The sequence below is a fragment of the Lepus europaeus genome, unplaced genomic scaffold, assembly GCF_033115175.1.
Source record: "Lepus europaeus isolate LE1 unplaced genomic scaffold, mLepTim1.pri SCAFFOLD_258, whole genome shotgun sequence".
NCBI lineage: Eukaryota > Metazoa > Chordata > Mammalia > Lagomorpha > Leporidae > Lepus > Lepus europaeus.
In genome coordinates this window covers 55,001-82,446 of record NW_026909139.1, presented here as the reverse complement: position 1 = coordinate 82,446, position 27,446 = coordinate 55,001, and the positions used below count along the sequence as shown (strand labels likewise).

Below are 27,446 nucleotides of genomic sequence, written 5' to 3'. Positions count from 1 at the left end.
TCTGGGCCCCTGGTTGTGGCCTGGCCCAGCCCTGGCTGTTGTGGACACTTGGGGAGTGAGCCAGCGGATGGAAGCGCTCTGTCTCCGTGTCCGTGGATGGAGCGCTCTGTCTCCGTGTCTGTGGATGGAGCGCTCTGTCTCCGTGTCCGTGGATGGAGCGCTCTGTCTCTCTGTCTCCGTGGCTCCGTGGACGGAGCGCTCTGTCTCCGTGTCTCCGTGGACGGAGCGCTCTGTCTCCGTGGCTCTGTGGATGGAAGCTCTCTCTCTGTCTCCGTGTCTGTGGACGGAGCGCTCTGTCTCCGTGTCCGTGGATGGAAGCTCTCTCTCTGTCTCCGTGTCTCCGTGGACAGAGCGCTCTGTCTCCGTGTCTGTGGATGGAGCGCTCTGTCTCCGTGGACGGAGCGCTCTGTCTCCGTGTCTCCGTGGACAGAGCGCTCTGTCTCCGTGTCTGTGGACAGAGCGCTCTGTCTCTGTGGCTCCGTGGATGGAAGCTCTCTCTCTCTCTGTCTCCGTGTCTGTGGACGGAGTGCTCTGTCTCCGTGGACAGAGCGCTCTGTCTCCGTGGCTCTGTGGATGGAAGCTCTCTCTCTGTCTCCGTGTCTCCGTGGACGGAGCGCTCTGTCTCCGTGGCTCTGTGTAGTTCTGCCGTTCCGGCAGGTGAGGACAGCACAGGCGTGGCGGCCTCTCCCTCAGGAGAGTGGCTGGAAGAAATTCCTGAAAAGCCTCGGGGGGGGGGGGCTGAGAAACGCTGGTTTCTGGAACCTTCTGTGTGGCGGGGTTCGTGGCCCTGGCGGGAAGCAGCTGTCGCGAGTCCAGCAGAGGTGGCCTGGTGCGGGGCGGTCAGCAGTGACCGTCACTGTGACTGGCACTGAGCAGGGTCCTGGGGCTTGGGGGCCCAGCTGGGCACAGCTGGCCTCGGCGTGGGCGGCCTGTCCGTGCCGTGTGTCTGGGATCCGGCTCTGCTGGGGCCACGTGGAACCCAGAAGGAGCCGGCGTGAGCAGCTTGCTGTCTGTGGTTTGGGCCTCGGGCGTCCGGCGCCTCCTGGTCCTGGGCACCGGCCCTGGGGCGCAGGCGGCCGCCTCGGCTGGAGGCGGGACCTTGCTGGGGTCCTGGGGGGTTGGGGACCCTGTGGCCCTGGTGCCGGAGGTGTTCCCTTCTGTGGGTGGGCGGGGTGGGAAGGTTGTGGGTCCCGGGCTGGGCCATGGGGAGGCGTTTGTCCTCTGGCTCCCGGCCCCCGGGGCCCAGGCCAGGGCTGTGGGCTGTGGCTTCCTGAGTTGGGGCTGGGACGCCGGGGCAGCTGGGTCCTGGCGGGAGGCAGTGGCCAGATCCCCGCTTCCACCGCCTCGCTCCCGCCCGCCCCTCCCATCTGACTCCTGGCCCTGGCCCAGCCCCCGGCCACCCCCGTGGCTCGTGGAGCGCTGGGAAGAGGTGGGTGTTATCGGGCGTCCAGGCTGCGCGTGGCTGCAGCTCCTGCCTGTCACTCAGTGCCTCCAGGCACCCCTCCCCCCACGGTGTCCCCTTGGCCTGCTGGGGCTCCGGCTTCAGCCACACTGGCCGCTGGCCTGTGGCCTCCCCGCTCAGGGCCTCCGCCCCTCAGCCCCTCTGTGCTGCTCCCAGGCCAGGCCAGGCCCCGATGAGGGCTGTGGTCCCTGCTGGCTGTGGTCCCCGCTGTCCCCGAGCTCTTGTGGGGTTTGCGGCCCTGTCCTCATTTGCATGGGACTCTGGTCAGACAGGAAGTGCGGCACCACCACAGCCTCCTCTGTCAGGGGCCGCCTTGGTGACCTTGACCTCACCTTGAACCCCCGTGGCTTTGCCCTCAGCCCCGTTTCTGGAGGAGGAAGCTGACGCCTCGGGAGGCTGAGCCCCTGGATCCCGGATCGAGGGGTCCACGGGACACGGAAAAGGGGGCCGCGAGCGTCGGGGGCAGCGGGTGGCATGGGGGCCGCGCCGGACTGCGCTCTGGTCAGCGTGTGAGCAGCTCGGGTCTGAGCTGGGGTGACGGTGGCCACTGGGCAGCTGCTGGGTGTGTCGGGCTGCCGCGGGTGGCCGTGGAGAGCTCCACCTCTCCTCCGGCCGCCCAGCTGCAGCCCAGCCAGGCCCCTGGCCTTCCCCCCTCTGACGCTCCTGGAGGGCTGCGCTAGTCTGCGGGAGGAGGCTCAGCCAGGGGCTCCTGACAGTGCTTATGTCCGAGGGGGGGCTGCCTGTGGCCACACCAGGACCTCAGGGGGAGTGGGACTGAAGGGACCTCACCCCCTCTCCCTGCCACTTTTCCCTCAGGGTCTCCCTGATGGCCGGGAGGGCGGGGGGGGGGGGTCTGCTGCGTCATCATGGTTTGTGTCTGGTTCCCTATGGCCAGGGCTTCATGGAGGAGGTGGCGTTGAGCTGCCCTTGGGAACTGGATGCCTTTGGTAGCCAAAGGCGGAGATGAGTGGCGGTTCCCTGGAGAGGGCTCTGTGGGCAGTGGCTGGGATGTGACCCCCAGGCTGCCCCCCAACCCATTCTAAAAATTTATTTATTTATTTGAAAGAGTTATGCAGAGAGAGGAAGAGAGAGAGGTCTTCCATCCGCTGGTTCACTCCCCAAATGGCTGCAATGGCCAGGACTGGGCTAGGCCACAGCCAGGAGCTTCCTCCGGGTCTCCCACGTGGGTGCAGGGGCCCAAGCACCTGGGCCATCTTCCACTTCCCCAGGTGCATTAGCAGGGAGCTGGACTGGAAGTGGAGCAGCCGGGTCTCGAACTGGTGTCTGGTGTCGCTCGCGGAGCCACAGGGCTGGCTCCCCCAACCCATTCTATGAGGTCCGGTCCCCCGCAGTGGGGGGCGGGGGGCAGCTCCGATGATTGGTGGCCTCCGCTGGCCCTGGTGGCCTGGCCTGGCGCTGGGTCCCTGGCGGAGGTGCGTCCTCTCCAGCTGCCGCTGCAGACTGAACCTTCCATCGGGGTGATGGAAGGTTCCAGAGCACTGGCCAAGCCCCAGGGCCCACTGGGTGTCTGGGGCCACATTGGTCTGTGGGGACCCCGGCCTGGGGGGCCCTGGGAGCTGCCCGGCCCTGTCCCCTGGGGTTGTCTGGCCCTGTCCCCCGGGGCCTGCTCCCAGCCTGGTGGAGGCCCCTCTGTCATTTCCCCATCGTCTCCAGGCTCAGCTCCCTGGCCCTGGGCCATCCCTGGCTGGCGCTGTGGGTGGGGAAAGTCCGGCTGGAGACGCAGGGAGAGCCATGGTGCGGGCTGCGCCACTGCCCTGCTGTAGGCCTGTGTGTGCCCTCACTACCCCGGCCCTGGTCCCCCAAACACCGTCCCAGCTCAGAGGTGGAGCGGGCGCCGCTCGCCGCCTGCCCGGGCCTCGGTCAGCGCCTCGCCCTCTGTCTTGCCTTTGTGTTTCAGCCACCAGGAAGTCCCTTGTCCGCCCGTCCTCCGGCCCATCCGCTCCTTCCTGGAGCCCGGGGACCCCAGGGCCCGCCCCCTCTGCAGAGCCCTTCCGGTGCAGCCGCTGCCTGGGGACGTGCTCCGCCCACCTGGGCCAGCCCCGCCCCCCAGGTCCCCAGGTGGGGACACCACGCCTCTCCCTCTGGGCTTCCTGAGTGCTGGCAGCCTTGGGGGACAGAAGGGGCCCAGCAGGGTGGGGCCGTGGCCCTGGGTTTCAGGCACGTCCAGGGCCTGGGCCGCGTCCTTGGGTGCTCCCTGAGCAGGCTGGGGGTGGAGCTGCAGGTGGGGGCTCTAGGACCTGCCGCCCGCCTTGGCCTTGGCCCTGGCCGCGCCGTGGGTCCCTGTGCTCTGAGGGTTCACACGCACCGGTCCTGTAGCTTCTGGACTGCTGTTGGGTTCTGAGTCCAAAGATAAACAAGAGTAGCAAACCGCAGCGGCAGAGGAGGCGCCGGGGTCTGTGCCGCGGGGGCCAGGGTGGCCGCACCCCGACGCCTCCAGCCGCGGCTGCTGATTCTGTCCTGGGTTGGCGCCGGCCACGCCCCCGCCAGGTTAACCTTGGTTCGTTTGGTTTCGGGGGCAGGAGCCCACCCCCAAGGACCCCTGCGGCCCCTGGAGCCCCGAGTTGTTGTCCGGGGACTTTCAGAATGCGCCCTCTGACGTCCTGAGCCTCCCCCAGACTCGGGCGTCCCCTGAGTGGGGGCTGCCGGGCCCGGGCTGGGAGACGGCCTCCAGGGATCGAGGTCCAGCCGTCCTCTTCCCCCCACTGCCCGTCGGACCGTGCTTTCCCCGGTCTCACGCTGGACTCGCGCACTGGTGCACGTCCTGAGCCACCGGCCAGGGCCTTCCTGAGCCCTGGGGGCCGTGCCCTGGACGGCGCAGCTTCCCAGAGGCTGAGGTCCATGTTTCTCCTCTCCTGCCCTGTCCTCCCCTGGGCGTGGCTCTGTGGAGGAGGGCGTGGCTCCGTGGGGGGAGGGTGTGACTCCGTGGAGGAGGGTGTGGCTCCGTGGAGGAGGGTGTGGCTCTGCGGAGGAGGGCGTGGCTCCATGGGGGGAGAGTGTGGCTCTGTGGAGGAGGGCGTGGCTCCGTGGGGGAGGGTGTGGCTCTGTGGAGAAGGGTGTGGCTCCGTGGAGGAGGGCGTGGCTCCGTGCTGAGTGCTGACATCGGCGAGGCACCTGGTGTGGCTGGGCCTGTTTGGCACTTGAGCCTCCCCTTCTTTTTTAAGATTTGTTTGTTTATTTGAGAGGCAGAGTTATAGAGAGGGAGAGGGAGAGAAGGAGAGGGAGAGGCCTTCCATCTGCTGGCTCACTGCCTGAATGGCCGCAGTACCCAGAGCTGGGCCCATCCAAAGCCAGGAGCCAGGAGCCAGGAGCTTCCTCCGTGTCTCCCACGTGGGTGCAGGGGCCCAAGGACCTGGGCCATCTTCTACTGCTTTCCCAGGTGCACCAGCAGAGAGCTGGATTGGAATTGGAGCAGCCGGGACTCGAACTGGCGCCCATATGGGATGCTGGCGCTGCAGACCACGGCTGCACCATATGCCGGTCCCTGCTTCCCCATCTTTTAACTGTGTTTGAGGAGTACCGTTCCCAGAGCGGTCGCCGTGTCTCGGGCAAGCCTTTGTGTAGTGACCTGGGGTGTCCCCTGGGGTGGCAGAAGGTCTGGGCCCTCCCAAGACCTCCCCCTTCCCGTGCCCCAGCCCCTCCTCGTGGGTTCAGTCCACCTCCCGGGGCCATCGTGCCCCTGTCCGCTGTGGGGTTGGGAGAGAAACGACGCAGTGGCATGGACCTGACACCTGGCAGGTCTGAGCTGTCTCAAGGCAGGACGGCGCGGCCTGGGGGTGGGCGTGCTGGGCTCCCAGGCTGCCCCGGCCTCGTGCCCGCTCCCTCGCTGACCTCTCTGAGCCTCCGTGTTCCTGGCTGTGCAGGGGTGGACTCCTGGGCCCAGTCCTGGCTTTGGCTGCTGACTCCTGGGAGTCCTTGAGCTTGGCCGTCACTGGGCGTCTGTCGGTCCCCACCGTGCCCGCGTTCTTACTCCTGGGGGAGGGCCTGGATGGCAACGTTGGCTGTGGTGTTCTCCTGGAGGACCTGGGCCTGGGCCTTGTCCAGCCTGGGTCGGGAGGGGGCTCTGGGTAGAGGCGGCATTAGGAGCATCGGTTTTTTCTTTCTGGTCTCCACGACAGGTGGCGCGCCCCCTCCCCCAGGTAGGCGTCAGGGTCTCCCAGACGTGGGGCAGGCCTGGCTACTACTGGAGTGACCTGGATGTCACCTGCTGAGCTGGCTGGGGGTGGGGTGTGGGAGGGGAGGTGGGCTTTCTGGAGCCCCTGGGAGCGGGGGACAGCTTCGGCCCCTCTGCCCGGGGCAGGCCAGGCCCGCCAGCTTCCTGGAGGAGGGGCAGCCCAGGGGCCAGGCTGGGGCACCTCTGCCTTTCTTGGTGTCTTTGTTCCGGGGTGGAATGTGGGGTCCCAGGCCAGCTCTGGGGTGACACTCTGATGTCACATGGGGGCTGGGAGGAATGTGAGTAGGTGACGGGGTGGTGCAGGGGCTGCTGGGAGCGTGTGTCCCTGGGTGGGTGAGAGGGGCACTCCCTGGAGGAAGCCGGGTATGGGCGGGGTGGGGTCTCTCCAGCCCTGCCTGCCCGGCCCTCGGCTCTCGCAGCTCCGTCTCCCCGAGTCGCCCTGCTGTCCCTGGCCGCCGGCTGCCTCTGCCATCCGTTGAGTGGGACTTGGTGGTGACCGGGGGCCTGGGGCGCGCGCTTTGGTCTGAGTCTCCAGGGACACACGCACGTGTGTGCTTGCGGGGGGGGGGGAGTGTGGCAGCCACATGGTGACTGTGTCCCTGGGGTGCCCGGGGCTTCCTGTCCCCCAGCCGGCGGCCGGGGGCTTGAGGGACCGTGCAGGGGGTGTGTGGGCCGCCCGGCCCGGCTCCCCTGTGCCCGGAGGCCCGGGGTCCCCTCCCGCTTACAAGCAGGGCTGGGCAGGTTTTCCACCCCACTGCCTTCTGGGACGGGGCTGCCTCCAGGGTCCCGGCCGTGGCCGCCTTGGGATGCTCGGGGGACGGGCTGAGGGGTGGGAGGTGGCAAATGTCCCCTCGCCCGGGTGGCCGGGGCCCTGCTGGGGTGGACGAAGCCCAGCTCTGACCTCCCGGGTTTCCTGGGACCGTGTTGTAGGTGCGCGTGAGGACTTGGGCGGTGCTGTTCCGGCCGCTGCGCGCTGCCGGGCCTGCCATGGCCACGGGGCTGTGTCCCGGGTGCCTGCCTCATGGCCTCTGTGAATCTCGCCCATGCCAGGCCCCACCCTGCAGGCAGCCACGGGGCCACGGGGGCGCTCCTGAGGGTGCCGCTGCTGTCCCCAGGGTGAAGAACTGAGTCCATAGGGGCTGTGACCCCCTGCTGGTGCCACAGGTGTGCATGGGTGCGTGTGTGTGGACGTGTGCACGCATGAGTGTGTGCCTGTGCCGTGTGTCAGTGTGCGGGTGTGTGCCCGCGCGCGTTCCAGGCTGTGTGTTTTGTGCTCTGGCTGACCCGTGTAGGAGTGGGGGGTGGGTCCCGGTGCGTTGGGCGTGGCCTGTCTTCCAGGCTGTGCCGAGGGCCTGAGCCGCCCCTCCTGGTGCTGTCGGCATCTCTGCTGAGCCACGGTGATGGCGTCCACCGTCTCTCTGGTTTGGGGGTTCACCCCCACGCTTGGTGCGGGGCTCATGCCTCCAGGGTTGCACAGCCGAGGAGTCCCACTTTGTGCACCTTGGGGGGCACCTCGCCAGAGGAGGAGCCCCTTCCTGTGAGGAGACCACCGGCTGCCTCCCCGGCGCGAGTGGGGGCCCAGGTGGTGCAGGGGGCGGGTTCAGGGGGCCGTGACTGACCCAGGCCTGGCCAGTGCCTGGGGCTCCTGCCCCCTCCCACCTGAGCCTCACCCTGCACGTTAGCAGGACCCCTCCTGCCGGCTGTGGTTGATGTGTGGCACCGGAAGTGGCAGCCTGGGCTTGGGGCCAGGGCGGCACAGCCACGGCCTCTCGGCCTTTCTCCGGCTTTGTCTGTCACCTGCCACGGGAGGCTGCCCTGGGCAGCTCCCAGCCCGCGTGCCGGTGGGATCTGGTCACAGCCAGGCATGGAGGGGTCAGCCGTGGGCCTGGCCCCGTGAGGCCACCCCTGCCTCCTGACAGCCCCTCGGAGGAGCAGTTCACCTGCGGGAGCTGCTGGCTCCAGCGCGCAGGGCTCCCCGCACACCTCTGCCATGGTGCACCCTGCCGTGGGGTGCGGGCAGGCTCCCGAGCTGCTGGGACCCGCGTCCGTGGCAGTGCCGACGTCCGGGACTCCTGTGTGGCCCGTGTGCAATAAGTTGTTTTGAAAAGGAAGGTGGAGCGTTCGCACACCACTCCCTCATGCACATGGGCCCTGGGAGAAACGGGCCGGCAGCTCCTTGGCTGCGCCCGGTAGGAATTCAGCTGTGAGCCAGCGGGGCTCTGGGCGCGGGTGCGAGTTCACCGAGAGGAGGGAGGAGTCAGACCCAGCTTGGGGCGGAAGGGGAGCCTTTGGCACCGGAGGTTGCTGTGCAGGGACTGGGGTGTGAGGGCTGGCACCTTTGTAGCTGGCCCACCCCCTCGGGTCCGTGAGGACTGTGGACGCAGTTCTGTGGCTCGACCAGAGGCTGGGTGGTCTCCCAAGTGTTCGGTGCTCCCTGAAGTGAAGTGGGCTGGGCCCGGGGCTCAGAGAGGAAGCGGCCCCCATCCCCAGCCATGGACTTTGACCAGCCCCCACCTCGAGTGTATTGGCCCAGCAGGGACTCAGGCCACCGTGGGTTCCATGAGGTCCCCGAGTCTGGCTCAGGCCTCGTGTGGGTGCCACGGTCCCTGTTGGTCCCCGGGGCTGGGTTCCCGTCTGCATGCGGGTAGTGGTTTTCGTCCGAGTCGCTGGCCGCGTGGTGCCCAACTCCACCGGGGCCGTGCTGTGTCTGCCCTGCAACAGGTGGTGAGTCGGGGTGAGGGCAAGTGGGTGAGAGCCCCCTCCTGCAGGCAGGGGGTCCCCGGGCAGGAGCCGTGGGCGCCGAGGGCAGCAGGTGCTCACCCCGCAGGCCTGGGGAGGCCACAGGAGCCCTGCGCCACTGCTTTGAAGGGCAGGAGGCAGGGGCCGGGTGGGCAGGCGGTGACTTCCAGGGAGCCGTGGGAGGGGCCGGTGAGAGTGTGGTGGGCTTAGGCGTGGCCGCACGGCTGGGGGAGGCCCCACGGCCAGGCCTGGGGTCCCGGAGTCCTGGAGGTGGACGTGATTGTCCAGGCAGGAAAACTCACGGGGCAGTGGTGGGGGACACGGACAGGCTCCGGGGAGGCTCCCGGGCCCGGGCGGGCGCTGGCCCAGCGCTGGGTGACCTGCAGCCGGGGCCGGATGGTCGTGTCTGGGACTTGGCAGTGGTGTTTGCCCGTGGGAGGAGTGGTTTTCCTAAGGACACGGGCTGCCATCCATCGGAGACTGCGTCTCTGCTGCTGGTCCCGCGCAGCTTCAGACAGGAGGGGCCTCCGGGGGCCTCTGCCTGCCCGCTGCTCTCACCGTGGCCACGCCGCGTCCTCAGCCTGTGAGCCGCCGTCTGGGGGCTTGTCCTCGGGGTCTGAGCGTGGGCCCGTGTCCTGTGCTGGTGGGCGCTGGGGGCAGACCCTGCGCTGGGTGAGGAGATGGTGGCCGTGCCCGTATGGTCTCCGTCCCTGGTGGTGCCGGCTCTGTCCCGGCCCCTGGGGTCACTCCGTGGGTTTGGGCCAGTGCCGTCGCCTATTTAAGCCGCAGGGTCCTTACTGGTGGAAATAGTCAATGCAAAAAGAAAAGTACCCGGGGCTGGCGTGGGCGCAGCGGACTAACCCATGCCTGTCCCAGAGTCCCGGCCGCTCCTCTTCCCATCCAGCTCTGCTGTGGCCTGGGAAAGCCGGGGAAGATGGCCCAAACGCCAGGCCACGTGGGAGACCTGGGTGGAGCTCCTGGTTCCTGGTTTCAGCCTGGCCCAGCCCTGGCTGTTGGGAGCTTTGGAGAGGGGTGAACTGGCAGACAGAAGACCTCGTTCTCTCTCTCTCCCTCTCCATCTCTCTCTCTCTCTCTCTGCCTTTCAGATAAGTAAATACGTCTTGGTTCAAGCAAACGGATGGGTAACTGGGACAAGACGTGTGATGTGTGTTTGTTGCTGTCCAGAGTGGGGGAAGAATTGGGACCTGTTAGGCTCACTCTGGACGGAGCTTCCCAGGGTGTCTCGCCGTCGGGAGCCTCCCAGGACGGCGAGGGCTTGGGAGTGGCAGCCAGGCGGACGGAGCCGGCCTCCAGGAGAGAGACCCGGGCAGGCAGCCGCACCCGACGGCGGTCCCGGTCTAAGGAGTTAATGGACTCGGCAGTGTGCCGGGTCTCGGGCTGTTTTCATTTCCTCGGCGATGATCGAATGGTCGCTAAAATGCTGCCGGTCCCTGCCTGGAGTCCCCGGGCCTGGGAGCTTCGCGGAGAGTGGTGATGGTGGTGCGGGGGCTGCCGCCTGTGCTCGGAGCGGTGGAGCTGGGGCGAGGCCTGCGTGGATGTCTAGGGCTCCCTGAGCCCCGGGACCAGCCGGGCAGCCCGGGAGCCTGTGGGTGGGTCCTCCCTCACCCTTCTGTCTGTGCCCAGCTAAGCGTCCCCGAGGCCCTGCTCCCAGCCGCCCACAGGGTGGGCAGAGTTGGGGTGGGTGCCCTTGGTGTCCCGTCTGGGGCAGGGTCTTGCCCAGCCCCTGGCTTCCACGTGGCCCCGGGTGGGGTCGTTGGTGGCCCGGGGGGTGGTGTCTCCAGGCCCAAGAGGAGGGGACGGTGCTGAGGGCCTAGCGGGGACCCCTTGGGGCGAGAGGTTGGAGTTGGATTGTCTCCGCACCCCGGAGCCTGGCCTGTGGGGAACACGGAGGGGTCTGCTCTGCCCCTGGCCCCTGTGTCCCTGGGGACAGCACCTTCCCAGCTCCTTGGAGCTCCCCGGGGGGCTTCTAGTGGTTTTGTCCTTGGTTCTCTCTCTCTCTTTTAAATTAATTAATTTATTTGAAAGTCAGAGTTTCACAGAGAGAGGAGGCAGAGAGACAGAGATCTTCCATCTGCTGGTTCACTCCTCAGTTGACCTCAATGGCCGGAGCCGCGCCGATCCGAAGCCAGGAGCTTCTTCTGGGTCTCCCACGTGGGTGCAGGGACCCAAGGACTTGGGCCATCCTCCACTGCCTTCCCAGGCCACAGCAGAGAGCTGGATCATAAGTGGAGCAGCTGGGACTTGAACTGGCACCCATATGGGATGCTGGTGCTGCAGGCTAGGGCGTTAACCCACTGTGCCACAGCGCTGGCCCCATGTCCTCGGTTCTCTTAAGGAGCAAGGGTGCCCCCAGCATGCCGGCCTGGGGGTTGGCCGCTGGCCGCTCGGGCCTCACGCTGTCCTTCTGAGCTCTCTCTGGCTCGGTCAGCAAGGCGGGGCAGGTGTGGCCGCTCCAGAGCCTCAGGAAGTGGACGTAGCCTGGCGCGCCTGCCTTGGTGGGGGGTGTGGGGCACTGGGGTCGCGGGAGGCTGGGCAGGTGCTGGCGTCGGCTCTCGTCAGAGGACCGACCGGTCTGCCACGGACCCGCCGTCCGTGAGAGCGCCGCATGTGCTGCTCTGCTGCCCTCGGGGTGGCCGAGCCCTCCGCCTCCCCGGCCGGCTCAGCGGTCCTGGTCTGGGTGCCCGTGGCATGTCTGGGAGAGGGGGACCCTCCCCTCCCAGAAGACAGGTCTAACGTTCGTTTCCCAGAGGTGATTTTTCCTGGGGGCCACTTGCCGTGGTCAGCAGCACCTGCCTGGGTGATGTGGGTGGGAGGTGGCTCTGGGGTGTGGCCGCTCGGTACAGTCAGGTGGATTGGTGATGTCTGCGCATCATGAGTGATTGGTGATGTCTGCAGTGGGCGCTGGCATCCACCAGCCGGCCAGGAGCGCCCATGGCGCGGCTCTTCCCCGGCTGTGTCCTGCCGTTCCCGCGTCCACTGTGCTCCCCGGGGCCGGCTCAGGCGCCCCCATGGGATGGCCTGCTCTGCTCGGGGCATTGCCTTCTGTTTCACCCACAGAGACCCCCAGCCCCCACGCAGGGGGTGCTGCAGCTGCCCCAGGCCCCCCCTCTCTGGGCTGGGCCCTGTGTCTCAGGATTCCGGCCTCCGTGGTGCCCAGAGGGTGTGGGGAGCGAGGCAGAGGAAGCGGCGCCGGGGAGTGAGAGGTCGCCCCCTCCCCATCGCGAGTCCGCCGCCCCTGGGACACGAGAAATATCGCACCCGGCTCCCTGGCCCTGGCGTGGAAAAGTGGTCACTGCTGTGGTTCGTGGAGCTGTGCCCACGGCGACGCCCGTGCGTGCGGGCGCTGGAGGCGGCTCGGCTGGCTCCCTGGGGTCCCACACATCTCCCGAGCAGCCTCCTGGCCTCCTGGGCCTCTCCAGTGGCGGAGGCCTGGCCAGGGACTGGAGAGAGTCTGCTGACTGTGGTGGTTGGGAACTTGAGCTGCGGAGCAATGGGGTCCCCACAGATGGGGCCGCAGCGTGTGCCCCCCATGCCTGTCGGATCCTATCAGGACTCAGCATCACTGGGTCGCGGCCCGGCCCTGGCTGCCGGCTGCTTTCCCCGGCATCTGTGCCACGGAGACCCCTGGAGGGCAGGGGGCGTGGGCAGGGGGCTTGGGGGGGAGAGGCGGAGGGCTTGGAGCCTGGGGACCAGAGAGGCTGGTGGGGAGGCCCAGGAGGAGAGCCCAGGCCCAGAGGGTGGGCACGGGTGGACGGCAAGGTGGGCGTGTGGGGAGTGCGGCGAGGGGTGCGGGTGGGGCCGGCTGCGGGGAGCTGGGTCTGGACCCTGGTTTGTAGCTCGGCCCCTGTCCCAGGCGTTCCCAAGGCTCCTCCGGAGGTTTGGGTTTTTTTTTTTTTTTTTTTTTAATTTAAAAAAGTTTATCTAAGAGGCAGAGAGAGGGCAGCCAGCGCGCCCCCACCTGCCGGCTCAGTCCTCTAGGCCGGTAGTGCCTGGGGCTGGGTCAGGCGGAGCCGGGAACTCCTGCAGCTGTGCAGTGTGGGTGCGGACCCGGTTCTGTGAGCCAGCGCGGTTCTGTGAGCCGACCCGGTTCTGTGAGCCGACCCGGTTCTGTGAGCCAGCGCGGTTCTGTGAGCCGACCCGGTTCTGTGAGCCAGCGCGCTGCCTCCTGGGAGTGCAGTGGCAGGAAGCTGGGGCGGGAGCCGAGGAGGACGCTGATGGGGGGGGGGCGGTGGGCTGATGTGGGGGGGGCGGTGGGCGGCTGTCCCGGTCGGAGGCAGAGCCAGGCTCCGCCCCAGGCTCCGCCCCACGCAGCCTGCGAGCCATCCCGGGCGGAGGCAGAGCCAGGCTCCGCCCCCCAGGCTCCGCCCCACGCAGCCTGCGAGCCATCCCGGTCGGAGGCAGAGCCAGGCTCCGCCCCACGCAGCCTGCCAGCCGCACCCTGGGCCCCTGTCTCGCCCCAGGGGAGTCGCTCCACTCTTCCTGAAAGTGACACCTGGGGTGGGGGTGGGGCGCGGACGGGTCCCTGTCACTGCCAGCCTATCAGGGCCTCGAGTGGGGTCGGTCACTCCTGGGGCACAGCATGGGGGGAGCCCTGCCAGGTGCAGGGTTTCCTGGGACCCCAGGCCCGGCTCAGCTTGTCCCAGCGCTGGGTGGGGAGAAGACCCCCAGGCCTCGGGTGGACAGAGCTGTTCACGGCCACATGGGTCGTGACAGTGAAGTGGGAAGGGACCTGATGGTCCCAGGGGACCTGAGGTCACAGGGGAGGGGCCTGAGAGGAGGAGCGGATGTGAGACCCACATTAAGTGTGGCCCCCGGTGCAGCGGTGGTGCCGGGCCCCCTTTATGGCTGTGGCTCCCCTGTCTGGAGCCAGGAGAAAAGCATGGAGGGAGGTGCCCCCCACCCCGCGCCCGTTGCAGTGGGACCCGTGGGTGGGCAGCCAGTGCGTCGGCTGCCTCCGAGGGCCAGGGTGGGCCTCGGCCTCCCCACCGGGCTCCACCAGGACCAGTGTGGCCCTAGTGCCTGTGGCAGAGCTGTGGCACGGTTCTTTCAGCCCAGAGCACCCGACGGGAGGGCGTTTGAGACCGGCGGACTCGGCGGCTCAGCCCCGGGTGCCCCCGGGTTCCTGGCAGCCTGCCCTTGCCTGACCTCGGGCAGGTGGGGCCTGCCCGGGCGCTGCCCTCCCAGCTGCTGCACCAGCCGGGGCTCAGGATGACCTGGGGCACTTCCTGCCCCTCCCCTCCCTCGGGCTGCTGGGTGTGGGCCCACGGTTGGACTGGGGTCATTGGGCCCCCTCCCCACCTGCTGGTCCCCTGTGAGCTCTGCCCTGGGGCCTGGTGCTGGTGTGGCCAGAATTTCCAGGAAGAACAGGTGACTCAGAGGCCAGGCTGAGACCCTTGGCCGGCTGGCTGGGGGCTGCTCACACCGGCTTGGTTCCCTCCCAGAGACTTGGCCGGAAGTGATGCTGTTCTGAGGAATTCTAGCTTACCGATCGCAGGGGGTGGGAAGGGACGAGATAAATGACTCAGAAAGGTTAAAGGCAGAGCACCCCAGATACTCCCTGGCTATGGCAGCCCCTCCTCCTGGGGAGCCCAGACCCTGCCCCGAGGCCCTGCGTGGAGGCGCTGTGGGGCTGAGGGCTTCTTGGTCGGGATCCCCCCCTCTCCCGACCTGGAGTTCCAAGCCCCCGAGCTGGGAGACTGTGCTGACCGCTCGGGGCCTGTGGGCTCTGTCGCCCTGAGCGTCCCCGTGGGGGGGGGGCCCCCAGGAGCAAAGCCACGTTTCAGGGGCCGCCCTGGGGTGGGGCGGGCAGGAGTGAGGAGCTGTGTCAGCGTTCAGAGTCGGCCTTGCTCTGTGGAGCCGCAGAACCAGGCCAAGATGAGGGACTGGATGAAGGGTTCAGGCCCCTCAGGAGGCAGGAGCAGTCTGGGAACCCCGCCGCGCACAGGGGCTCAGAGCGCCCGAGCCCCTCCCCGCAGACCCAGCTGTGCACCTGCGGCCCCCACCTCTGCCTCCCTGCTGCCTGCGCCCCGGGCAGGCAGAGGGACCAGCTGTGCACCTGCGGCCCCCACCTCTGCCTCCCTGCTGCCTGCGCCCCGGGCAGGGCAGAGGGAGGGAGCTGTGCCTGCCTTTCTCCTCGTGTCACTGAACTTGCGTTTACTGCAAACCCACAGGGGCGGAATGAAACTGAGGCGCGTTCAGAAAACAGGAAAAATACCACGACAGGAAAAATACCATGACGAGGCGTCGCCCTCCCCCACCCCCGCCTGGAGCGCAGAGCGGCTCGGTCCTCGTCCTCCTGTGGACGTCTTTGCTCCCATGGCACACACGCCACCTGTGGGCGCAGGTGCACACGGCACACAGAGGCAGCCACACGCGCGCACACATAAACACGCATGCGCACACACCCCATCACACACGCATCGCATGCCCAGGCAAACAGGTGTATCCCTGTGCACTCCCCACGGCCCTGCCGGTTGGGGTTCGGTCGCGTCGCCCAGGTAGTAGCACGGCAAGTTCTGAGAGCGTGAGGAAGGCAGGAGGGCCTGTCCCACTGGGCACTGCTCCTCCTCAGCCTGGCCGCTGCCCCTGCCCTGTGGCTGAGCTGAGCCGGCAGCGTCCGGCATGTGTGTGGGCCTCAGCCCTCCACAGGTGGCCAGCGGCCAGCCCAGAGCTGTGTGGGCATCCCTGGGGGCAGCTGTTCACACAAGGCCCGCCCACTTCTCAGAAACCCCTGGGTGTGCTGGGGTGCTACAGACCGCAGCATTTTACTGCGTCTCGAAATGAGGCAGGGGACGCCCACGGGACACGCAGGCAGCCCCTGGGGAACAGGCTCGGGGGCCTGCAGCCCGGGTCACGGGGCACAGGTGGTGGGAGTGGAGTTCAGGGTTTGGATCCCAGTCTGAGAGCTGGTGGCGTCCGCCCCTCCTGTACCCGAGCCCCCGCCCCGTGCAGCCGCGCCTGCAGCTGGGGGTCTCCGTGCCCAGACGGGATGGCTCGTTTCCTGGCTTCCCCACCTGACTTGATCCCCTCTGCGAGGGGCCGTGGGGAGCGAGGTGGCAGAGGTCGGTGACAGGGAGCAGAGCCCAGGAGGACCCTGGCCTGTTTTCCCCAGAGCGCACCTGCCTGCACCTCTGACATCGAACCCACCCATCTGTCCATCATCCAGTTATCCACCCACCCAAACAAGTCTCCATCCAAACACCCATCCACCCATCCACCCATCCATCTGTCCGCCTGTCAATCTGGCCATCCATCCCCCCACCCACTCATCTACTCACCCATCCACCCATCCATCCATCCATCTGTCCACCTGTCAATCTGGCCATCCATCCCCCCACCCACTCATCTACTCACCCATCCATCCATCCGCATAGCCACCCGTGCATCTACTCCTCTGTCCATCCAATTATCCGTCCAGTTATTCATTGACCCATCCGCCGACCCACTCATCCATCCACCCGTCCCCCCACCTGTCCGTCCACGCACCCCCCATCTGTCCTTCCATCCATCCACCCACCCGTCCGTCCATCCATCCACCCGTCCCCAACCTGTCCATCCACCCATCTGTCCGTCCGTCCATTTCTCCCCCGCCCCATCTTTTGCCAGTTGCTTCCGCAGACGCTCGCCCAGGGCCTGCGTGTTGGGCGTGCAGAGCACAGCGGGTCAGGGCAGAGGGCAGCCTCTGACCGGCAGCCCCGCCTGCGGCTGCTGTGGTCAGTGACCCCAGGCTGCCCCTCGCAGGCCCGGGGATGGGGAGGCTGAGGGAGGTGACGCGTGGGGGCCCCGCCGTCCCAGCCCCTTGCTGTGGGTCTCACAGGGCCCGGGTGCTACGTTGGGTCTGCAGCCGCCGAGTCTGCAGGGTGCTGCCCTGGGGGAGGCTGAGCCCCTTGGTGACCCCAGGAGACTGACGATGGGGCCCCGGGGCAAAACGTCCCCGAAGCCTACGCCTTCCCCTCCCCTTCCCCGAGTGCCAGCTCCTGCCCACTTGGCACTGGCCTGGGGCAAGTGTGGAGGGCTTGGGGCGGGCGCAGCGGCCTTGGGCCTCCAGCGGAGGGGAGCAGCCCCTGCCGGCTGCCTTCCCGGTGAAGCCACGCGTGCCTCTGGTTCCCAACGGGGAGGGAGGCGGTTTTTGTCCCCCTGCTTGGGATGCTTCCCGATGCTCCGGTGACGGCTTTCTTCGGCATTTTCTGCTCGGCAGGAGGGGATAATAGCGAGAGTCGTGGTCAGACTGGGGCGCTGATCCGGTGCGCCGGCCAGGGGGGTGCTCCCAGCGGGCGGTGGGGGAGGCTGTGTGTCGGGGGGGGTCCGCAGGATGAGAGGGGAGCCTGGAGGAGCGGGGAGGGGGCGGCTCGGGGCGACCTCGGAGAAGAGATGGAGCAGACGAAGCGGCAGAGATGCGGCGATTTCCCGGCTGGCTTGCGAGCCTTGTGCACCCGTGGCAGAGAGAGGAGGGCCCGGTGAGAGCTCCGGGGTGGGGGGCTCATCCCGCCGAGCCATGCCCGCCTGCAGAGCCCCCAGCCAGAGAGCGGGACTGGATCTCCCAGCATCCGGGCGTCGCTCAGGGAGGTGGTTATGTACCAGGACACTGGACAAGCCATTCCCGCTGGCTTTGTGGGAGACCTTGGCCCTGACCTTGAAGGCCTGGTACCACTGCCCCCCTTCCCCTCCCCCTGCCTCTGCAGGCTGCTGGGAGGAGGGCTGGCGGCCGTGGGCCTGGTACACAGTTGGTGCCAGTTACGTGTCCGCAGGCTGAACGGGGAGGCAGAGCCGAGAACGAAGACCCCGGCCCCGCAGACGGGCAGTCGGGTGCTGGGCCAGGACGGCTTTGCTTGGTGGCTCCCCCTGAGCACACTGGCATCAGCCTTTGCAGCGTGGCACAGCCTGGGCGGGTGCCCCCGGTCCGCCCGCTCACCCACATGGGAGCCCGCCGCAGACCCTGCTGCCCACAGCTCCCAGGCTGTGAAACGGAGCCACTCCGGCCGCCGGCCTCGAGCCCCGAGCCTACAGACACGGCCACGTCCGTGGGATCAGTGCTGGGTGGCCACACCGGGGTGCGATGTCCACACGCTGCCCAGCCTGACCGATCTAGAGCCTTGCTGAGCCTGGTCGCTGCGAGAGGGACCCCTCCCCCACAGTTACAGACCCGAGGGGGCGCGTGCCCAGCTGAGTAAGTGGGCGTGGCCACCGAGCGGACCCCGCTGCCTCCCGCGCCGTCGTGGAGTCGCTGGTTTGGGGGGAGGAGCGAGGCCGTTGAGGGGGTTCAGCACCGGGGCACCCGGAGTGCCTCCCACCCCCCCCCGCCGTCCGCCTGTCCACCTGTTCGTTTCCTGGCTTCTGTTTTGTTTTTGGTTAGAGTGTGGGCGCCGTCCATGGGTCACTCCCCAAGTGCCTGCACCGGGCAAAGCCAGGAGCCTGGGGTCCCTTCAGGCCTCCCCCGGCACAGCAGGGGCCGAGTACTGGAGCTGCTGCCTTCAGGGTGTGTGTTCTCAGGGAGCTGGAGTTGGGAGCAGAGCTGTGGGCTGTGGGGACCCCCAGCGGCATCTCACCTGCGCCAGGTACGGTTGCCGTCCCACTGTCTTTGTGCCGCCTGTCGTGGGTCAGGCTGGGGGCGGCGCACACGTGCTGGGGACGGCGCACGGTCAGGCTGGGGGCGGCGCATGGGTCAGGCTGGGGACGGCGTGTACAGGGACGCTTCCACTCCCTTTTTTTGTTTTTTTTTTAACAGGCAGAGTGGATAGTGAGAGAGGGAGACGGAGAGAAAGGTCTTCCCTTTTGCCGTTGGTTCACCCTCCAATGGCCGCTGCGGCCGGCGCATCGCGCTGATCCGAAGCCAGGAGCCAGGTGCTTCTCCTGGTCTCCCATGGGGTGCAGGGGCCCAAGCACTTGGGCCATCCTCCACTGCACTCCCGGGCCACAGCAGAGAGCTGGCCTGGAAGAGGGGCAACCAGGACAGAATCCGGCGCCCCAACCGGGACTAGAACCCGGTGTGCCGGTGCCGCAAGGCGGAGGATTAGCCTGTTGAGCCGCGGCGCCGGCTCCACTCCCTTCTAGGAGCCTGGTTTCGTGGCCGGGCCCCGGAGCCTGCCCTGCTCAGTGTCAGCTTCTTCACCCTGGCCCTGAGTTTTCCCTGAAAGTTCTGTTTTCTTCTTTTTTTAGATTTTTAAAAAATATTGTATTTATTTGAAAGGTAGAGCCACAGAGAGGCAGAGGCAGTGAGAGAGAGAGAGAGAGAGCGAGGTCTTCCATCTGCTGGTTCACTCTCCAGATGGCCACAATGGCTGGAGCTGTGCTGATCCCAAGCCAGGAGCCAGGAGCTTCCTCCAGGTCTCCCACGCGGGTGCAGGGGCCCAAGGACTTGGGCCATCGTCCACTGCTTTCCCAGGCCACAGCAGAGAGCTGGATCGGAAGTGGAGCAGCCGGCTCTCGAACCTGTGCCCATATGGGACGCCGGCACCGCAGGCAGTGGCTTTACGTGTTAAGCCACAGCACCGGCCCCCCTGTTTTCTTCTTACAAGTGTTTCTGTTCTCCCCCGGCTCAGAAGGCTGTGGGCAGCCGGGTTAAAGGTCAGTGGCCTAGCGGCCACCCACGTTTCCCACGACCTTGCTGTGAGAACCCAGTCTCCTTTCTGGAACGTGGGGGCTTTGCCGTGATGGCTCGGGGCTGCTTGGAGCCCGCGCCTGGTGTTCTGGGGAACTCCGGCCACGGCCGAGCTTCAGTGACCTGGGGACAGGAGGCACCAGAGGGTCAGCGCTGGAGGGGTCCCGGCGCCCTGGGCCAGCCCCCAGTGCAGAGACAGGATGCGCCCAGGCACAGACTGGCAGGGGGGCCAGGCCTGGACGGGGTGGGGATGGGGGAGCCACATCCCCGAGGGCATCAGGGTTCTGCGCTCTCCTGCATGGGCCGCACGGGGTGAGGAGCCAGCAGGGCGGGGGTGCTGGACATGCAGGTGCCGGGTCGTGTCCTTGGTGAGGCTCTGAGGCCCATGTCCACGCCCAGCCGTACCGCTTACCCTGGGCCGGGCCGCGGCCCAGCTGCTCAGGTCCCCAGGCTGTGCCTCTGTGGAGTGGGGCAGGGACACCGTCCGTGTTGGGGGCGCATCGCCGGCTGAGGGTGGGTTTGTGCCGCTCCGCTCCTGTGCCGCCTCCCTGGCCACGTGTAGGGCGGTCCTGGATTCACGACGGAGGCCCTGCGCGCTCCTGGACTCAGTTTCCCCATTTGTGCCTGGCCCAGTGCTGGGGTGTGTGAGTGTCCAGGGCCTGGCAGGTCTGGGGGGCCGGGGTGGGGGGGTCCTCGTGGCCCGAGGGCTGCCTCTGCCCTTGGCCCCTTTTGCTGGGCTGCAGGTGCTCCTGTCAGGCCGGGGCTGTCCCTGGCGGCGTCACCCACTGTAGCCAGCCGGCTTCAAAGCGCCCGGGAGATGGGGCTGTGGGGGGGCCGCATGGGCACGGCCCTTGCTCTGCCTCCCCCGGGGGGGCACGCAGCCTGCCTCCCACACTGCACCCCCGGAGGGACAGCTGACAGTGGGCTGTGTTGTCCAGCTGAGCTGGGGAGGTGGGGGCTGGGCGCAGGGCCTGTGTCCTCATCGGAGGCAGCCTGATTGGCCGCGAGGCGGCTGACTGATGGGCCGAGAAGCAGCTGATGTCCAGTGACCAGGCGGCTCCCCGCCCGGCTCCCGCCCGCCTCCTGACCCTGGGCCAGCCCTGAAAGAGGCATTGTTTGCAGCCGGGAGGCGGAGCCCTGGCTGCCGTGGGGGCTGTGGGGTCGGGAGCTGGGGTGGCCCTGTCCCCTCTGAGTGTCCTAAACAAACACAGCGGGACCCTGCTGCCCACTAGGCTGGGCTGCTTGTCACAGGGCCGGCGTTCTGGGTCAGGCCCGAAGTGTGGCCGCACAGCCTGGCTCCCGCCTGGGGACCAGCCCTGGTGTCTGGAGGCTGGGGAGGCACTGGCGCTGTGGTACCGAGGGGCCACATACATCCTCAGACTGGGCCACTTAGGAGACACAGGGGTCCCCTTGAGAAGTGGGCGGGGCCGGGCGCTGTGGCTTAGCGGGTAAAACTGCCGCCTGCAGCGCCGGCATCCCATATGGGCACCAGTTCTAGTCCCGGCTGCTCCTCTTCCGATCCAGCTCCCTCCTAGTACACCTGGGAAAGCAGTGGAGGATGGCCCAAGTCCTTGGGCCCCTGCACCTGCATGGGAGACCCGGAATAAGCTCCTGGCTCCCGGCTTCGGACCAGCCCAGTCCTGACCATTGTGGCCATTTAGGGAGCAGACCAGCAAATGGAAGAGCTCTCTCTCTCTCTCTCTCTCTCTGTCTCTCCTTCTCTCTGTAACTCTGCCTTTTGAATAAAATAAATATATATATTTTGTGACAGGCAGAGTTAGACAGAAAGAGAGAGAGACAGAGAGAAAGGTCTTCCTTCCATTGGTTCACCCCCCAAGTGGCTGCTATAGCCGGCGCGTTGTGGCCGGCACGCTGCGCCGATCCGAAGCCAGGAGCCAGGTGCTTCTCCTGGTCTCCCACGTGGGTGCAGGGCCCAAGCACCTGGGCCATCCTCCACTGCCCTCCCGGGCCACAGCAGAGAGCTGGCCTGGAAGAGGGGCAGCCGGGACAGAACCCGGCACCCCAAGAAGTACCGGGGCTGGCTGGAGGGTCCTCCACCTGCACACAGCGCCCTCTAGAGGGTCTTCCTGCACAAGCAGACGTGGGCCCCTTGTTCTGCCTCCTGGTTTCCCTCCGTCTAAGATGGACTGGGTCCCAGAGAGGGAGGGAGGCCGGGCCACGTGCTGCCTCCTGGCGTGGCGGAGCCCGGAGCCGGCGTCCAGCCTCTTTGTCCTCCCCTCTTTGTCTTTCCCGGCCCTGGAGTCTGTGTCTTCTGGGGCCTGGGCCGGGAGCTGAGCTGCCCTGGGCTGGGGCTGGGGAGTGGCCGGGGTGGGCTGGGGCGGGCCGGGCAGAGGCCAGGTCCGCCCTCCCCTCACCCCGCCCCAGCACGGGCCGGCAGCTCTGAGCCCCCACAGGAAGCTGGGGTCTCGCCAGCTGTGATTACGGGCAGGGCCTGTATAATTAACTAAAAATGGGAGGCCGAGGAGGGATTAAAATAAACGCAAAGGGAGACTGCCGATGAGCTGCGTGCAGAGAGCGGGCGGGCTCAGGGCTCCTCGGCCGGGCGGGGGTCCCGGGGGCGGACCCTGGCGTGCCCAGCCTGGGCTGTCGTCACAAAGCCGGCAGCGTTGGTGGCCTCCAGCAGCAGTGGGTTCGTGTCCCCAGTGCAGGGGCCCCCGCCGGGTGTCGGCAGGTCGGCCTCCCTCTACCCGCCCCCGCGGGCGGCTGCTGGCCGCGCCGGGGTGCGTGTGGGTGCTCCTGGCCTGTTAGCTGCGTTGCACCTGCTGCAGGGCCGCCTCTTGGTGCATCTGTGCGCGCGCCTCTCTCTCTTTCTCTGCTTTAATTAGTCTTTTTACTGTGATAAAACCCACAGACAGCGTGGCAGCTCCAGCCCTTTCGAGGGGCACCCCCGAGTGGCAGGAAGCACAGCCGTACCCCGAGCCCTTTGCTTCCCAAACTGGAACTCTGGCCCCCAAAACGCTGTCTCCCCACCCCATCGCCAGCCCCTGGCACCCCCTGTTCCACTTCCTGTCTGTGAATCTGAGAACCCCGGCACCCGTGGAGCCCCGGTGTTCTGTCGGCCTCCTGTGTCGGAATCCTCCAGGAGCGTGAGGTCACGGACAGACAGAGGGCAGAAGCTGTTTGTGGATTTTAATTACCTGCAATGAAAACGGGGCCGGCGCTGTGGTGTAGCGGGTAAAGCCCCCGCCCGCAGCACCGGCATTGCACATGGGCATGGGTTCGAGTCCTGCCTGGCTGTTCCACTTCTGATCCAGCTCTCTGCTGTGGCCTGGGAAAGCAGTGGAAGATGGCCCAAGTCCTTGGGCTCCTGTACCTGCGTGGGAGACCCGGCAGCTCCTGGCTCCTGGCTTCAGATCGGCACAGCTCCGGCTGTTGCAGCCAGTTGAGGAGTGAACCAGCGGATGGAAGACCTCCCTCTCTCTCCCTCTCTCTCCCTCCCTCCCTCTCTAACTCTGCCTCTCAAATCAGTCTTTAAAACAATCCAGCTCTCCAGGTGGAGCAGCCGTCTGGTGGCCCCTCCTGCACAGCCGCTGTAGGACGTGGCCTTCCTTCTAGAAAGTTCTGCCGGAGGCCACCGCTGCAGGGCAGGGAGAGACGGGGCAGCTGACGTGTGTACCCAGTCGGGCCCGCGGCCAGCGCTGGCTTGTGACGTCGGTTTTACTTCGCTGCGCTGTCAGGCGTTGCGGCTGTCCTTTGCCGCGGGGAGGTGTGAGGTTACGGGTAACTCGGCTCCGGTTAATCTCCCGCGTCTGACCGCCGCGCTGCGGTGGGGCAGGGGGTGTCTGCCGGGAATCTCCGCGGCGCTGGCGCGGGGAGAGGACGGACGGGGGGGGGGGGGGCAGCGGCCCAGCCAGGGACGGCCCCGCAGGGGGAGTGGCCACGCTGTGTCCGGCGGGGGTGGCTTGCTCCCGGGCAGGTCTCTGGGCGGCCTGTCCTACTGAGCGCGCCCGTTTGTCTGCCTCCCTGCGGGGCTCGTCCCAGATGGCGTCGGGAGGCCTGGGCGGGGCTGGGGTCCTTGCCGGGTGATACCCGCGCCGGGCCGCTCGCCGGACGCCCCCCTGTGCGAGGCAGGTGTATCAGGACACCAGGCTGTGGGGGGGGGGGGGCGCTCTGCCTGCCTGGTGTGTGGCCACAGGGGCTGGGGGCCCGAGGCTCCACAGCCCGCACCGCCAGCCCCTCCAGCGGCCCCCCCGCCCCGGCTTCTCCAGCCGTCTCTGCACCAGGACTAGGAAGCTGCCGTCCTGCCCCGGTGCGTCTCAAGTCCAGAGCCGGCTAGCGGGGGGCCTGGCAATGGAAGTTCGGGGATTCTGACCCATGTGCCCACGCCCTCCCGCTGGGTGGCACCCGGGTGAGTCCTGGCTGCTGGCTTTGCCACCTTTAAGCTCTTCACAGAGCTGTGTGCCGCCGGAAGTCCTGTGCGTGTGCACACGTGTGCGTGCGTGTGTCTGAGGCTGCTTCGAGATCAGCGTGGGAGTGGGCTGAGGCACCTGGGGAGGGGCGTGGTGGGCGGGTCGTGCGCGCCGGGCGAGGGGGCTGAGCTTCCTGACGGGGGGGGGGGGGGCAGGGCCTGCGTCTCAGAGCACCAAGAGCCTCCCATCCTTGGCCCGGGGCTTCCTGAGGTCCCTGGTCTGTGCGCCATTGGGGGTGGCCGGTGTGTCCAGGTGAACGCAGGGCGTGGCCCGGGGCTTCCTCAGAACCTGGGTCCCTGGGTGGTCCGGGCAGTAGGTGTGTCCGTGTGGCCACAGGGCGTGGCCCGGGGCTTCCTTAGGTCCCTGGTCTGTGCGCCATTGGGGGTGGCCGGTGTGTCCAGGTGAATGCAGGGCGTGGCCCGGGGCTTCCTCAGAACCTGGGTCCCTGGGTGGTCCGGGCAGTAGGTGCGTCCTTGTGGCCACAGGGCGTGGCCCGGGGCTTCCTCAGGTCCCTGGTCTGTGCGCCATTGGGGGTGGCCGGTGTGTCCAGGTGAACGCAGGGCGTGGCCCGGGGCTTCCTCAGAACCTGGGTCCCTGGGTGGTCCGGGCAGTAGGTGCGTCCGTGTGGCCACAGGGCGTGGCCCGGGGCTTCCTGAGGCCCCTGGGTCCCTGCGCGGTCCGGGGCAGCAGGTGCGTGTCCGTGCAGCCGCCCTCGCCGCCCGTGCTGACGCCGCCCCTCTCGCCCGCAGTTCCTGTGTCTGAAGAACATCCGTAGCTTCCTGAAGGTGTGCCACGACAAGTTCGGGCTGAGGAGCAGCGAGCTCTTCGACCCCTTCGACCTCTTCGACGTCCGTGACTTTGGAAAGGTGAGTGGCCGCCTGCCTCCTCCCCCGCCCCTCCCCGCCCCGGGTGGCAGGCGAGCAGCGTCCACAGCGCGGGGCCTGGCCAGCCGGGCGCAGAGCTGAGCGGGGTCTGTGCTTGGGGCCAGGCCTCTGCGTGCGCGGGGGGGGGGGGGGGCGGGCAGAGATGCCCCTCCCGGTGCGGTGACCCCCACTAATGCGGGGGAGGCCGTGTGGGCATTGCTGGCCCCACCTTCCCAGCCTGGAGACCGAGTGCTTCCTTCCTGCCGACCCCTGCTCCCGGGGCGCCGGGGGCGCTGGGGGCCCGCAGACAAAGCGCTGGTGCAGGTGGTGCCATCGCTCCTCCACCTGGAGCAGGAAGAGCTGTTCTCACCTGGGTGGGGTTGGGCCAGGAGGGAGACAGGCAAACAGCCCCAGAGGTCTCCCCGTGCGCCCAGGGTCACTCGGTGGGTGTCCTGCAGAGCCCAGCTGGTGCTGGTGAGGGGACTCTGGGGCTGGGCGGGTGCAAACAGGGGTCCTGGCTGAGGGTCGCAGGTGGCTCCCTGACCTTCTGTTCCCCCGGCTGTGGGAGCTGGGGAGAGGGGCGGGTGGGTGCCACGGGGCTTCCCTAGTCGGGAGCTTCTGTCCCTGCTCTCGGCCCCTGACCCGACTTCCACGTGGGGGCAGCCTCCTCTCTGTTGCACCCTGGGGGCCGGAGTTGGGGAGCTCAGCCTGTGCACCCCAGGCCCCGGCAGGCTGGGCGTAGGCCTGGCCTGGTGCCTCAGTTTCTCCAAGTCCCAATGCTGAGTGGCGACGGCGCCTTCTCTGTGGCGAGCGGGGCTGGGGACCAGGCTAGTGGGGCTGTGCCTGGGGGGCCGGCGCCCTGGAGCCCACGGCACCGAACCGGCACCTGCCCGCCGCGGTTGCCGATGGTTTCCGTGCCGCACCACCTTCCTTCCCTGTCCCCCCCACAGCCGTGGGCGGCACCGCGGTCACCTGTGCTTTGCATTGCCCTCTGGGATTCGGCCTGGGCCGGCGCAGGCTCGGGTGCGGACCCACCCCTGTTGTCCTGGGTCCCCTGGCTGCTCTGGGTGGGGTTCTGGCCATCCTGGGCGTTCTGGGCGGTGCCTGCTGCGGGCGGGAGGAGGGGGAGCAGAGGCAAAGGACTTGCTGGGGCTGCCGGGCCCTGGCCGCCTGCCTCTGCCAGCTTTGTGCAGCGCTGGTTCCTTCCTCGGGACGTCTCGGGCAGGTGGGGGGCACGGGCCCCTGTGTCTGCCCCCTGCTCAGCCAGCCAGGGACGCCCACGCTGTTCCAGCTGTGCCCAGCGGCCCTTGGCAACGCTCAGGCAGGAAGCGGAGCCTGCTCTGCCCCTCCTCGCCCCAGCCCTGGTCCTAAGGAGGCAGCAGTGTCCCGTCCAGGAGGCAGGGGCCCTGTGCCCTTCCAGGTGTGGTGCCAGCAGGGCGGCCCTGCTGGGGGCCTTGCCGTGGGCCGGCCGGGGAGGTGAGGCCGCAGCCCCAGCGCTTGGACGGCTGCCTGACTTACCCTGAGCCCAGCAGGACAGGAGGCCGCGGAAAGTTGTTCCGGAAGTTTCCTCTTGCTGGCTGCCTTCCCTGTTTTTCCGGAGGGCTGCGTTAAAGATACCAGGTTTCGGCTGAAATACGGCCTGACTTCCCGTGCCACGCGGCGTGGGTGTGCCACGGGCCGAGCTGTGGCCACCTGGGCAGTGCGCAGGTCAGCGGGCTTTGCTGGTGGCCGCCGTGGGCCCCGCTCCTCGCTGCTGGCATTGGGAGCCTGGCTCCGGTTCCTGCGTCGTCTCCTTTGTGGGTGGTTTGTCCGGTCCCACAAGGCCGGGGATGGCAGGCTCACGGTGGCTGGCCTGGGGCGTGGAGTCTGGGTTCTGGCGCGGCTGCTGGGTCTGCGTGGCTTCCTTCCCAGGCCCTGGTCCCTGGAGACGGCCACTGATGACAGCTGTGACGGCCGCGGCCCCGCCTCTCTCTGTCCGCTCCCATCTTCTCTGCTCTCTGGGACCTGGGTGCAGAACAGGAAGTGGAGGCTCCCGGAGGGCCGGCGACAAGCTCAGGGTCACGCGGCTGGGCCCTCCATGTCCCCCTCCCCCTCCTCCCCAGATCCTGCCAGCTCCGGACAGATCCTGGACGCCACTCAGTGCCTGTGCGTTGGCATCGGCGCAGCACCCAGCCAGCCTGGAGCCTCGCTGTTTTAGAGAGTGGCAGAGTGGAGACGAGCTGAGCTTGCGTCCGCTGGTTCCCTCCCCAGATGGCCGCCACGGCCAAAGCCAGGAGCCAGGAGCTCCACCCGGGTCTCCCACGTGGGTGCAGGGGACTGGGGCCGCCCCCAACGCCTTCCCGGGCGCATTAGCAGGGAGCTGGACCGGAACAAGAGCAGCGGGGGCGGAACTCCGATGGGGGTGCCGGCGTCCAGTGTGGGCAGTGCTGACTTGGTCGGCTGGGCCACACTGGCTCCTGGCCTGGAGCCTCAACTTTGTCCTCTGGAGGGAGGGTGACACCACAGGGGAGCCCTCGGGCCGGCCGGCGGGGCTAGGGGCGGCGGTGAGACACCGGCTGCTGCTGCTGTTAGAGCCACGAGGTCAGGGGCCCCCACGAGGTCAGGGGCGCGGGGCACAGGGGGCCAAGGTCTCAGGAGCCCAGCTCTGGCCTCGGGTGGGGCCAAGGAGGGAGGAGGGACTTCTGCTGCAGCACGGGGTGGGGGCCTGGCCAACTGCTTCTGGACACAGAGTGGTTCCTGTCGCCCCGCCCCCTGCTTCCCACGTCCTGGGGACTGACCCCAGCCATCCCGCCCCTGCCTCCCACCCCATCTGGGAGGGCCAGGCCCTGGCTCGGCGTGGCTCGGCCCTGCGGGTGCTGTGGGTCCAGGTTCTCCTTGGGCGTGGCCGCCTTCTCAGGTTCGGGGCCCGTGGTGGCCTCCCCTGGCTGGGCCGTGAGCCTCCCGCGGGCAGGGCGAGCTTTGCCTTGGAATTCTGCGGGAGCCCTGCCCAGTGCTGGCCGCTGCGCGTGAACGCAGGGTGTGAGCGGGGAGGCTGCGGTGCCCTCCAGGGGTCAGGAGGCCTAGGCCGGCCCGGCTGCCTGGCCCGGCCCCAGCTTCTTCCCTGGGGTGGAGCCGCGTGGCCTGTGTGCAGGACACAGTTCCC

The 27,446-nt window shown here is 67.9% G+C and overlaps 1 protein-coding gene across 1 annotated transcript in view; it reads left to right on the top strand.

Annotated features, from left to right (window-relative positions):
* The window catches only part of LOC133754633 (guanine nucleotide exchange factor VAV2-like), a 77,719-nt gene that overhangs the window by 6,756 nt on the left and 43,517 nt on the right, over positions 1-27,446 (top strand). The window contains exon 2 of the mRNA XM_062185054.1: positions 24,191-24,307. Within this exon, the coding sequence (XP_062041038.1) occupies positions 24,191-24,307 (117 nt within the window). The remainder of the gene's footprint in view (positions 1-24,190; positions 24,308-27,446) is intronic.